The 13004-nt window shown below is 41.8% G+C and overlaps 1 protein-coding gene and 1 non-coding gene across 3 annotated transcripts; both read right to left on the minus strand.

Moving 5' to 3' along the window:
- Nucleotides 1–229: 229 nt before the first annotated feature.
- TRNAV-CAC (transfer RNA valine (anticodon CAC)) lies at nt 230–302 on the minus strand. Its single transcript has one exon. It is a non-coding gene; the product is annotated as a tRNA-Val (tRNA).
- A 2878-nt stretch (nt 303–3180) lies between these two features.
- Nucleotides 3181–12731, minus strand: SMIM43 (small integral membrane protein 43). Of its 2 annotated transcripts, none has more exons than XR_009008350.1 (5): nt 12208–12731; nt 8349–8485; nt 5701–6953; nt 4820–4894; nt 3181–4693 (listed from the first exon to the last, which is right to left on the minus strand). XR_009008350.1 is itself a non-coding variant. In XM_057546683.1 (5 exons), exon 1 carries the CDS (start codon nt 10006–10008, stop codon nt 9421–9423), a length of 588 nt encoding a protein of 195 aa, XP_057402666.1. In that variant the 5' UTR covers nt 10009–11635; the 3' UTR covers nt 3181–4693; nt 4820–4894; nt 5701–6953; nt 8349–8485; nt 9302–9420. The 2 variants fall into 2 exon arrangements, 1 of the variants encoding a protein (XP_057402666.1); XM_057546683.1 differs by lacking the exon at nt 12208–12731 and adding an exon at nt 9302–11635.
- Nucleotides 12732–13004: the final 273 nt, after the last annotated feature.

Raw genomic sequence — 13004 nt, forward strand, 5'->3', positions numbered from 1 at the left:
CTAAGCCATCATTAAAGGACTAAAAGATGTCAATTCTTCTCCAACATTAATGTATAAATTCAATGCAATCCCAACCAGAATCCAAAGGAGTTTTACTTAATGGAAATTAACAAATTCTTAACTTTTTTTTTTTTTTTAAATATTTAAGCCTGCAAGATCTTCGTTGCGGCATGAGGGACCTTTTTTAGTTACGGCATGCAGGCTCTTAGTTGCGGCATGAGGGATCTAGTTCCCTGACCAGGGATCGAACCCGGGCCCTCTGCATTGTGAACACAGAGTCTTAACCACTGGACCACCAGAGAAGTCCCTGATTCTTAACTTCTTATGTGAAATACACACACACACATGCACACACACACACACACACACAAGAATAGCCAAGAAAATTTTGAAAAATGAAGATAAAATGAGGGAGATGACTGTGCTACCACAAATAGTTATGGCAATTAAACAATGTGTATATATAGTTTTAAACATCAGTATGACAAACTAAAAACAAAGTTAACACACAGACAACTGACTAGGAGAAAAAAGTTTCAACTTCCAGCTGATGAATGATTACTGATTGTATGTATATATGCACACGTTTAATGATTTTATATATATATATAGTCACTATATATGTATTATGTTATGTATATATTCATTATATATGTAGTCATTATATATCTCTAGTATATATAAATTACTTATAAAAAGACAAACAACCTGTTAGAAAAATAGGTAAAAAATATGAATAGGTACTTAGAGATGAGGAAATTAAAATGGCCAATAAACATGAAACAAGAGGAACAAAGTCCTCTTTGGTTCAGATCAAACCAATAAGGTTCTATTGTTTTTTGTTCACTATAATGGCAAATTTTTAAAAGACCCATAATGTCAAGTAGTATAGGAAAGCGGATGGATCGATACTGACACAGTCATTTAGGATTGAGATTGTCAGTATCTACCAACTCTTGAGATTTCTAAACCAATTAACCCAGCAATCATACCTGTATAAATACAATCTGTAGAAAAATTGGCAATGAATTTCATGTCCATCAATAGCATATACTTGTTAAATTGCTGAGAATTCTAACAGCAATTTAAAATAAAGATGATTCTATTTTTATTAAAATTTTCTAAGACATATTCTCCAGTTACTATTGCGATAATAAACTCTCCCAAACTTAGTGAATTAAAACCACCACCAGGAATCAGACAGGGCACAGCGAGACTGCCTGGTCTCTGCTCCAGGAAGTCTGGAAGGAGCTGCGAGGACTCAACAGTCATTCACTGATTTATTCATCTGTGGTGACGCTCAACTACAGCCCCTACAAGGGGCCTCTCCCTTTGCCTGAGCTTCTTCAGAAAGTGATGATGGCCTCAGGATAGTGCAATATTACATGGTGACTCAGGGCTCCAAAAGTAGATATTCCATCAAACGATGGAGAAACTGCATTGCCTCTCCTGACCGAGCTTCATAAGTCAGTGTCACTTCCGCCAATTTCTACTGTCACAAGTCTGCCCAGATTCCAGGGGAAGGGACACAGACCCTATCTCTCAATGTCAAAGTCACATTGTAAGAGCATGAAAGTACACAGAATATTATTTCAAAAGATAGATGGCAAACTGTTAAGAACTGTTAGCTCCGAGGAGTGGGGTGAGATTATAGTAGTAGGAGATGGATGCGACCATTTGCTTTTCCTATAATGGGCTGGGACTTCACAATGAGTCCCCAGTTGAGATGTGTAAAGGACAAGAAGTAGTGTGTCTGAAAAACTGCATGCAAATAAAATGGGGCATGAGACATGATTTGGTGCCAATCAAACTACCTCAGCTAAATTTCTAAAAAGCATGATCTGGTATCCAACCACTCAAATGTCAGCCACTGTGGAGATGAGTGGAAAACATCAAAATGGATGTCCTGATACTTGAGTCAGGCAGTCCAATCTGTGGCTAGACTTAGGTTGGTAAAGAAGCTGGGACCCTAACAACTCATGAGCTTCTATGCTTTTTGGTTTGTTTTGTATCACTTTAGCTTTCTAGTAAAAAGTCCCTTTAAAAAATACAGTTTGTTCGCAACTATAAAAACAGAAAAAAAGGATATTTTCTACTCATAAGGATCCTTTTAACCAAGTTCAACTCTAGATCTTGATTCAGATTACAGGTGGGGCTACAAGCAAGAATAAAGGAAGCCTGGTATCATAGTGGGGTTTTCTTACTGAATTTAACCATTTTCAACTGAAATTACTTTTCGTGTGTAGACTAAATATTTAGTAGAAGTTTATTTTTAAAAAGTTCAGATTGTAACATTTTGTGGTGAATACCAAGACTTATTGTGGAAACACAGTGATCAAGACACTGAGGTAGTAGCATAAGGATGACCTTATGGAATGGAATACAGAGTCCAGAAATAGTCCCACATAGTCAAATCAATAGTCATTTGATTTTTGACTGAGATGCCAAAGCAATCCAATGGGGACAGGAAAGTCTTCTCAATAAATGGGGGGAAAACTGTTCATACATATGGGGCGTGGGGAGAACCCAATCCTTACCTCATAGCATATACAAAAATTAATTTGAAATTGATAAAAGACATAGTAAAAGTTAGAACTATAAAGCTTCTAGTCTAGAAGAAAGCACAGGAGTATATTTTTGTGACCTAGAAGACAGGAAGAGGACATGGAAAGCAATAAAAGAAAACAGTGGATAAATTTATCTTCAAAATTTAAAAATCCCTCTCTTAAAGAAATTGTTAAGAAAATGAACAGGCTATCCAGAAAGTAGAAGAAAATTACTGCAAAGCATATATTGGGATAAAGGAGTAGTGTCTAGGATATTTTTAAGAATCCGTACAACTCATTAATAAAAGACAAACAACCCAAAACAGGACACTGAGACGAAAGTCAAGTGATGCTCCGCATAGAAAAACACCCAGACACTTGAAAAAATTACTCAATGCCATTGCCACCCTCATATTTTACCCAAACTCTGTATACAGTGAAAGAATCATTTAATATTTTTTAAAAATAACATTAATTGGCATATAAACATGCCCATTATAAAGAAAATCTGATACAAAAATAAGTATTTCCTTCCTTCCATTTACCTCATCCTAATTAACTCTTCAAAAAGTAATAATTCACACACACACCAAGCTGAGTTACATATAATTATTTTTTTATTTCACAGCCTTTTAGAAGTATAAACCACAAAGTATTTTGAAAAACAGACATGAAGTATCATTTAGCAGCCACAATATTAAAAAAATAAAGTAACAGAATGAATTACACAACAGAATAAAATAATCTCTGCTGACTTTGACTAGGAACACATAATGTTCACTAGGAATGTTAAATGACCGGCACTACCCCTTTCCCATCACCAATTATTACTAAAATCAATCACAGGATCTATTCCCAGGAGACCATTCCACTTATACATACGTTCAATGTGTAAATGTCAAGTTAACATCTTGAATTTAGTTCCAAAATACCATGTTTCCTTTTCCTCTGGGAGACAAGTTCAATGGCAAGGTGGAACAGTGAAGACCATGGAACACCAAGCATGTGACTTACATGGTGACTCTAACCACCCCCCTCCCCATACACACACCCAGCAAGTTCTAAAACACAGGAAAGAGAAAGGTGTGTACTATGCTGTACAGCACAATAGACACTGGCCACATGTGGCTATTTACATTTAAATTATTTAAAAGTAGATAAAATTAAAATTTACCTCCTCAGTCACAGCAGCCACATTTCAAGTGTTCGCTAACCCCATGCGGCTAGTGGCTACCATATAAGACAGTTCAGATATAGAACATTTCTGTCATCACAGAAAGTTCTTTTGGACAGCCCTGGATGTGGGAAGTGTTTCTTCTCCCTTTGCTGAGCCAGGATGTAGGCTGCTTATGGAAGCAGTTCTGAGAAGCAATTCTTCCAGGATATTCCTAGATTGGTGGTGGAGTCACAGAAGGGAGTAAAGTAGCCTTCCTTCACATAGATTACCCTCCCCTGTGCATGAAAGGAATGATCTTTTTATGGGGATCAAATACACAACTAGATTCCACCAAAAATTTGTCAGGAAAATCAGAGAAGAGAGAAATGAAGCAGATGTGGAAGTAGCAAGGTAGAACATTCCTCATCCCATTTCAAACCTCCATGAAGAGATTATGTCCTCCAAGACAGTGTGCAGGTTCCCAGCATCTTCCTCTAGAAAAGCCTGATGGGGGCAAGGATGTTGGTTGAGAGAGAAGGGCAGTCCTGGTAAGTGTTTCATGAGAAAACCTAACATGTCTTCACTCTACTCACTCTCTCAGAGCGCAGCAGCGTTGCTTGGAGTGTTGCCAGTTGTGAAGGAGCTACAGTTTTGACATGTTTCAAGCATTATGCTTCTTTACTACTGTATTTTGTATCCAGGGCACAGACTACAAGTTGTTCACCCAAGATCCACCATTATCTTCTTCCTTATCAAGAGAACTCAGATTTTTGTTGAAGGCAGTTATATGTCCAGCAACAAGAACTACCTTTCTCAGCCAACCTTAGACATAGCAGGAGCCAATGACACAGTCTGGCCAATGAGATGTAAGCAAAAGTTGCTGGGCTGCCGAAAGCTCTTTAAACGGAAGCGGACTCAAACTGGCGTGCTCTGTTTTCCCTTTGGGTTTCCTCCATCTTCTTGAGGGGAGCTGTAACAACCACCTTGGAACCTAAGGGAAAAGCCATGGGAACCTCAGGGGCCACCTTGACCCCGACACCTGTGAGCTGCTGAACCAACACCAGTACTAGCTGACCCCCAACCTCCTCGTTACACGAGAACAAAACGAAACCCCTACTTTGTTTAAGCCGCTGTTCAGTCCAGTAATTTCAAGATAGCAATCCACCTTGATTCCCAATAAGAAAATTTTTATCTGAAAGTAAAAAATATCTTGCCTGAAGAATCTGTACATATTCAAGTTCAAGAAACTTCATAGAATCATATTAATAAAACAAAAGTATATCTTGAACCCACGAATGCCTAAACAGACCAAAGGTGGGTGGAGGAAATAATCAGGATTACTGTGTAAAATAGCTGCTATTAAGGCAAATAAGAGGGGTTTTGGCTTAATCCATCAGGAAGTTTTTTTCTGAATGTCTATTATGTTCTCAGTGCTCTCTAAACATAGGTCTGCCCTTCTGCTTACTCAAATTCTTATATGTTAAAATGCTAACTACTCAGATAATTATTCAGATCATTATTTCATCTATAACTTTATTTTGTGTAGACAAAGTAAAAAATGGAGAATTGAGAATTGATTTCACTGATTCAAACAAACAAAAAATCAACATCAAAGATCTACAACTCAATGTTTAATTTTCCCTTTATGTGACACAGACAGCTGACAGTGATTTCCTAATGGTCCCAGAGTTTAAATTGTGGATCTAGCTTAAATAAGCACAAGTACCTCAGAGTAGCTATAAAAATAAAAACAGAGTACAGTATTCTGCAAGTACTTTCTATGTACTACATTAGTATTCTAAAAGTCTCTATATTAGTAGGTATGAATTAGAAAAAATAATCATTTCCCACTATCCTAAATGGTTTAACCATTTACAATGTTTAGAATTTTGGCCATTAAAAATTTTTAACTCTATTGCACTTATTTTGAAACTATAGACAAAATTGGAAACATGAAATGTCAAGCTAAAAATAGAATATTGCATATTTTTTACTCACCTAGTTCCAAGTTCCCACCCCTGCAAGTGAACCAAAAACAAATCCTGGCACCGTGTCCATTCCCAGAAAAGCCAGTGCACGGCACACCCTGGGTAGATTTTCTCTCTTATTCTGTGCAATCACACCAGATGGCATCAGTCCTGCATCCACAGCTGTGCCTTAAAATTGAAGTTCAGACATAGGAATCTACTTTATTAGACATTTTAGATGTCACAGGTATGATTGTGATGTCATTCTCATTCAACTTAAAATGGTTATCTTTCCAAATAGAACTGCAGATTCATTGCACTTACAAGTTTGGAAATCCGTGAAACAATCGAGATTATCCTAATAAGATTTCAAGTCTTTTTAAACAGCTGAAATTTAGAAACAACAATGAAATAAGAACAGTTGAAACAGAATACTAATATTATATAACAATCGAATTATGGCCCATTTCCTTATAATGTAAGAAATTCAACTCAGTTTCTAACATTGCTGAAGAGTCACTAAAAACCTCATATTGAAAATAAAATATAGCAATTTTCTATAATCAAGTTACACTTATATAACGAGCAGTTATTTTAAATGTTCCTGACTTTTCAAAGTGTTTTAATGCCTAGCTCATATGTACACTGTCTTCAAAAACAGACTTGGTGGAGTGGTTGTCAGGACCAGGGTGTGGTCAGTGGATGGAGCAGCCGATATGTACAAGCCTGGCACCTAGGCCACTGTGGGCGTCAGAGCGCTAGATTAAAAATGTATACAGGTAGCACAAAATTTGAGTTCAAAAGTAGTTCTAATGTGAGAGATCAATCTATGTTGCGTTCTTAAAAATGATGATTGAATAAATGAATGGAACAGGGCAGCTCATGTAGAGATGTCAAAGTTTCAAAAGCAAGACCTCTAACAAAGCAAGCGCAAAGCAGGAGATCAACAGCAGCAAGTTCTGAGAGCAAATGTGAGAATTCTTAATTCCTAGATTTTAGGGCCAAGTTCCAGGCAGAGATTGGGTAATAGGAATAAATATTCATTTTTGCCTGGATAAATGGGAACTTAGTAGTTAATGAATTAGATTCTGAGGAGGTTATAAAATGGAACTGGCCACAAGAGAGAAAGGCAACCACTCTTTTCGTAGGAAACTGAGTCAGTAGAACCAGCAAAGAGATTGGCTTAATACTGGGATGGCAGCAAACTACTCACCCTGGGTTCTCTATAGTCTCCTGTCTAGAAGAGTCAGGGGTGATTTAAACCTCTGGACACCAGTGGCACTGCTACGAAGAATAAAGGATTATAAAATCAAGACAAGCAGGTGGTTAAAACAATTTGCATTCTGGTTATTTATAAAGTATGAAGGGATTGTTTTCCATCCTTGTAAACTATTATTGCTTTTTTTCTTTTTTAATAAATTTATTTATTTATTTTTGGTTGTGTTGGGTCTTCGTTTCTGTGCGAGGGCTTTCTCCAGTTGCGGCGAGCGGGGGCCACTCTTCATCGCAGTGCACGGGCCTCTCACTGTCGCGGCCTCTCGTTGCGGAGCACAGGCTCCAGATGCGCAGGCTCAGCAGTTGTGGCTCACGGGCCCAGTTGCTCCGAGGCATGTGGGATCCTCCCAGACCAGGGCTCGAACCCGTGTCCCCTGCATCGGCAGGCAGACGCTCAACCACTGCGCCGCCAGGGAAGCCCCTATTATTTCTTATTAATTACTCCCACACCCATCTTCAAAGTCCATATTAACCATACAACTGTATAACTACATGTCACTGCACAGGTGTCAACCAGTTAGAGAACTACTGTGCAAAGTACAATTTAGAATCACTGCAGTTGATTCTGAGATTCAAACTGGGAATTCAAATCGAGTCTTATTATACCTTCAATAGAGAGAGGTGTGTGTATGTGTATATATGTGTGTATATATATATATGTGTATATATACATATATGTGTGTATATACACACATATATGCGTGTACATATGTATATACACATATGTATTTGAGTTTGCTTATGACATTATATTTAAAATAAACCACTCACTTCATTAACAACAGTTCTATTCTACTAAAGTGAAATAGGAAAGCAGGAAATTATCTGAATGTGTCAGGCCAAAACTTCCCCCATAAATATTCACATAAGTGAGACTATTTTTCCTTCTCTTGAATTATTAAAATAATTGTCTTCCACTTCATTTTCATATTATCGACTTAGGCAACACTTAGTGTTTCACTGTTTTTAGCCTTTCTACATGGTCTGTCTCTGTGCCTAAAATTAATAAATGTTTTCCGTGTTACAGTCACAACAGGGACAGCTTATCTTATCCTAAACATGACTGAACCCACATCTTCCTTTATTGAAGACAAATTGTATCTGCATTACATATTTCAACTTCAAGAACCCCTGCACTGTTTTCCAAAAGAGCATATTTATTAAAATTGCAATCACTTCTCACATCCCATTCTAATTTTTATGATCCTCTACCTAGACACTGTACTAGGTTAGGAATCAGTTTGGCTCCTTGGTTCCAGTAGAAGCTCACTGGTTCTGAGTGGGAGAGAGCCCTTTATTTCATTGCACCCATTTCCTCCATCCTAAGCTCTCACTTTTTAAAGGGCCTGGGTCTTCAAAAGTTTACCCAGGGACAAAGTGAAACCAAGGGTGGTCCCTGCTTACCATCGCAGAAAACGTCCGTCTCTGGTGTTTCCAGCCCGGTTACCCGGCTGTAACTGCATCCGCGGTCCTCCACACCCCAGCCCAGAGCAGCAGCTCGGCTCCAGAACTTGAGACGGCATAAACCGAGGAAAAAGCATCTGGAAGATAAAGTTATTTCCCAGACTAACATTGCCCAGAGCGTACTTAGGGCACACTGGTGAGCAGTTTACTCCTGCCCGTCAATCTTCCCGAAAAGGTTCTGATCACGTAGGACAGCCTACATTCTTCCTGTCCTTTTCCCGTTGCCCTACAACGCTTCAACTGTCTCTTTTCTCCAGCCCTCCATGGCAGCTCCAAGAACTCTCCCAATGGCTCCCACTCTAACGCTCACCATCCTGCTGTTTCAGACTCTAAACCTACCGCCGCAGCAATCCGCAGGCACCTACGGGGCTGGCGTCTAGAATAGGAGTAGGGATCGAGAGGAAGAGGAGATTCCCCATAAAAAAACGGGCCACTGAGTCCTCGCTCCTTGGCACCGCCAGTTGAATCCCATTTAGCATCTCCAAAGCACAAAGATACTTAAAGCAGTGTTTGGAATACTTCGAGCGCGCCCTGTTTCTTCCTGCCTCCTGTCGCAAAGGTTAGGATGACATTCGATTTTGTTTGCAAGTGGCTGGACTGAATTATCCTAATAATTTAGTGCTGTACCCCTTGGGTACAAGATAAATTGCAGTTGGACTGGAAGAAGAGCTTGCAGGTGCTCAAAGCCATTCTGGCTCCAAAAGCTAAACTTCTCTCTTTTCTGCATCTTTCCCCGCCCCGGAAAAGCTTAGGGTCCCTCCCTAAGAGCACAGCACCAGCCCAGACCCCAGACACCCGCCGTCCCTGACATCCCCGCGCGCCGCGAGCCCCGAGCCTCCCGGAGGAGCGGAGAAAGTCGCCCCTTTGCCAACCCCTCCCACGCCCAAACGGACCTGCCAGCGAGGCAGCCGAGCCTGGCCCTCGAACCCGGGCGGCCAGAGAATCGAGGCCGAGACCCAGCCCGGTGCCCGCACAGCTCCATGCCCTCCTGCCAGTGTCCGCGCGGCGCCGGTCACACCCCTTGGTCGTGGGAGAAGCCCCAAGGCTCCCGGTGCAGCGAGAGGCGCCCGGGCTGGAGCGCCCCGGCAGTGCTGGCCACGGAGTTCTTCAGCTGCTTGATGACTACGAAGAGCAGCAGGAAAAGTAAGAAGAGCAGAAAGAAGAAGAGCGCCAGGTAGAGCAGAAAGTTGAGCTCCCACTCCATGCTGAAGGCGCCGGCGCTCAGGGGCCGTGCGCGCTCCGCACCCGTTGCCTCTGGCCTGCAAGGCGCAGCCTGCCGCGTCCCACCTCCGGTCTCCCCGCGCCGGCGCTCGGGCGCCTCGCCTTGGGCAACGGCTCCGGGGTCCACCCTCGGCCTCCTCCAGCTCGGAGGAAACGCGCCAAGGAGCTGGGGTAATCCCGGCTCCCACCCTCCCGGTAGGCACGACAGCCTGTCTACGCTGAGATCCTCTCCTGAGCTCTTGGGAACGCGAGCTGATTTTTCCAGGCTCAGCCTCCCAGAGGGTGTTAGGGCTGGTGTTTTGCTAATGATCTTAAGGTCTCCACCCGCAACATCCAGTGGGGTCTCTAGCCCCCTCCCTTCCAAATTAATTTGTTTCATTATTTTCCCTTGTTCAGGCTTTCCCAAAGGGCAGGCGATGCCATGGCCCAGAGACCCAAAAGTATCAAAGGGGACAGTGAAGGTGGGGTCTAAGGGCTGTGGGATGACTTAAGGGCGCCTGAGTCAATGCCAGGTCAAGCTGCCTTGCTCTTCAGAGTTGCAGATGCACTCAGTGTAGAGTGCACATTTTTGTGGATAACAATATGTAAAAAAATGTTAGAAAAGCATTAGATTTATTTAGAAAAGCATTAAAGAGAAAATGCATTTCAAGTTATATTGTACAAAGCCCTCCAATGTTGACTTATTCAATTTCTTTGGTGGAAAACAAAAACAACACAACAATTTACTTAAAGTCCTCGCTTAAGCCCCTAACACCTCTCTGTAGTGGATTAAGATCACCCACAGCCCATATGGTGCAGCTCTGAAAGAAATCCAGTTGAATTCTTGCTGTGTAACAAATTACCCAGAAACTAAGTGGCTTAAAACAACATAAACATTGGTCATCTCTCAGTTTCTGTGGGTCAATACTTTGGGAGCACTTAGGTGGGTGATTTTGACTTGGGGTTTCTTATGAGGTTCAGTCAGATGTTAGCCAAGGTGGCTGTCATCTGAAAGCTTGTCTGGAGCTGGAGAATCCACTTCCAAGGTGGCTCACTTACATGGCTGGCAAGTAGTGCTGGTTGTTGGTGGGAGGCCTCAGTTCCTTCCAATGTGGGCTTCTCCACTGGGCTGCTTGGGTGTCTGCACAACCTTCTGCCGACTTCCCCCAGAGCACAAGAGCTGAGAGCACTTCCCCCAGTGATCCAAGAGAACAAGGCAGAAGCTGCAGTGCCATTTATGGCTGGCTTCAGAAGTCATATACCATCACTCCTGCAGTATCCTATTGGTCACAAGGCCAGCCCTCTTCGATGTAGGGGTCCAAGGACATGAACACCAGGGGCTAAGGATCATTGGTGGCCATCTTGGGGTCTGGCTATCAAAGCTGCTAATGCAATGGGTTATCATTGCCCACTCTATAAGCCTCCAACTTTATTTCATTCTTTATTTGTGAAGATACAGGAGAGGCCCCTGGAATGAATTTGGGGAATAAGGCCTGACATACACATCCCAGATTATTTAATGGGCTGCTTATAATAAATGGCTCTCCCAGTGATGGCAGGGGGTTCAAAGAAGCAGGATGGTATGGAAAAAGCTGTGAACTGGAAGTCTCAAGGACCCAATTCTAGTCTCAGCTCCACGTGTCAGTGGTCACTTCAGCTCTCTGACTCTCCGTCCCCTCACCTGTAACACACCTTGCTTACCTTTTCCTTGGATTTGTTGTGAGGATCAAAAATGAGTGGGATGTTGAGTAAGAATGTGTTTTCCTAAGTAAATGCCAGGCACTTTTATTATTCTTTTACTGAGAGTCCTCAGTGTTACAGACTGCTGTGCAAAATTCCCAGGTCCTAGGTCTCTCCACCAAACATCCTACTGTGTAAGGAATCTCTCAGATCTTTCAATCTCTCTCTCAATAACATTATTGATCCACCTCATGGGCAGTAGTATGCTGGAACTGGCTCAAAGTTTTTCTCAAAAATTTTGCAAGCCATTTGCTAAATACAGCTATGATTAAAAATTAAATCGTATAAACTTACAATTAAATTATGTTAACAAAGGTAATAAATACTCAAAAATCATCACTTCCTCATTGTCTCACCACATTTTACTATCATCTATGCACTTGAGATTATTTACATCTGTTGTAGCTGTATGGCTGAAATGTTATACAGTAGTATGTTACTGTGTATTTCCAACTGTGCTCAGATGTCATGTAGTATCGTGAAATTGGCCACAGTAGGGGTATTTGCCCTGTGGAAATGTACAAGTGCTACAAATCAGGGCCAGAGAGCCAGTTGTTAAACACTTACCAGCATATCACTGCTCACAGAGTTACTGAGGAAAATTTGAAGTCTTATACAAGTAAAGCAGAGATCTGTGATTTTTCTGACTACCCAGAATCTACACACCTCCACTCTAGGCACCACATATTCCTACTGGTAGAATTTTCCATTGTATGTAATCTTGGAAAGAAGACAGATCCCAGTGACTGCTTTCCATTGCCACCTCCCGTTATGGAAACCAAGGGGGTCAGAGATATCTTTTACCCACTCCTGATACAGTGCAGGGAGGAGGGCAGGAAGAGCCATGCCAGAAACTCACCCGCATATCCTTGACTCCAGGACTCCGAAGCTTGGGAGCAGATGCAACAGGAGAAAATGTTTGGAGGTCAGCTGCATCTGGGTGGCAGAGGAGCTCCCAGGCCAGACCAGTCCCCGGAGTGATGGGGTGTGGCTCTTGCTGCTGCTTCCGTGGCATCCTTGACTCCTGCCCTTTTTCCAAACTGCCTCTTTTCTATTCTGTGAACTTCCCCTGGCTTTCCAGTAAATCTCCTTACTGCAGCAAAGCATGGTGGTTAACAGCAGCTTGCAGATGAGAATACTGCCTGATAAAGAAGGCGTGACTTACTTTGCATATGTTAAGCACTCGTAATCAACAAGGTGTTTGGTAGAAAAGGCATATGCCACTTGGCACATTGCCATCCAGATATCCAAGCCATTCAAGGATGGACACTGAAGCACAGAGAGGTTAAGTGAGCTGCCCAAGACCACACAGCTAGCAAGTGGCAGCCTGCATTCTCAACCCTTAGGATATATTACTTCACAGAGGAAAGTGCTCTTTTCTTATGCATGACTGTCAAATTAATGACTTTGTTTTTTTCTTTTGAGCATCAAACTTGAAAGAAACAAATTTCAAGAGACACATACCTTCTACTTATGTGCATCTCGGCTCCCTCCTTTGAAACCTTGAAGGTCAAAGCTTCAAATGAGCCAGTGTATCCCTGCAGAATGCTGGGGAAAGAGGCCAAGAAATGAGGATTTTATGTCACCAAGCTCAAACCCATTTCAGCCTGCCTAACCATACTATTTAGATTATCCATTTATCTGAGCAGCTTAAAT

Source organism: Balaenoptera acutorostrata, chromosome 5 (assembly GCF_949987535.1).
Source record: "Balaenoptera acutorostrata chromosome 5, mBalAcu1.1, whole genome shotgun sequence".
In the NCBI taxonomy this organism is placed as follows: Eukaryota; Metazoa; Chordata; class Mammalia; order Artiodactyla; family Balaenopteridae; genus Balaenoptera; species Balaenoptera acutorostrata.

Bases quoted from the DNA above. Each gene is read 5' to 3' on its own strand.
- SMIM43 (XM_057546683.1), bottom strand. From the start codon at position 10,008: ATGAAACAAATTAATTTGGAAGGGAGGGGGCTAGAGACCCCACTGGAT.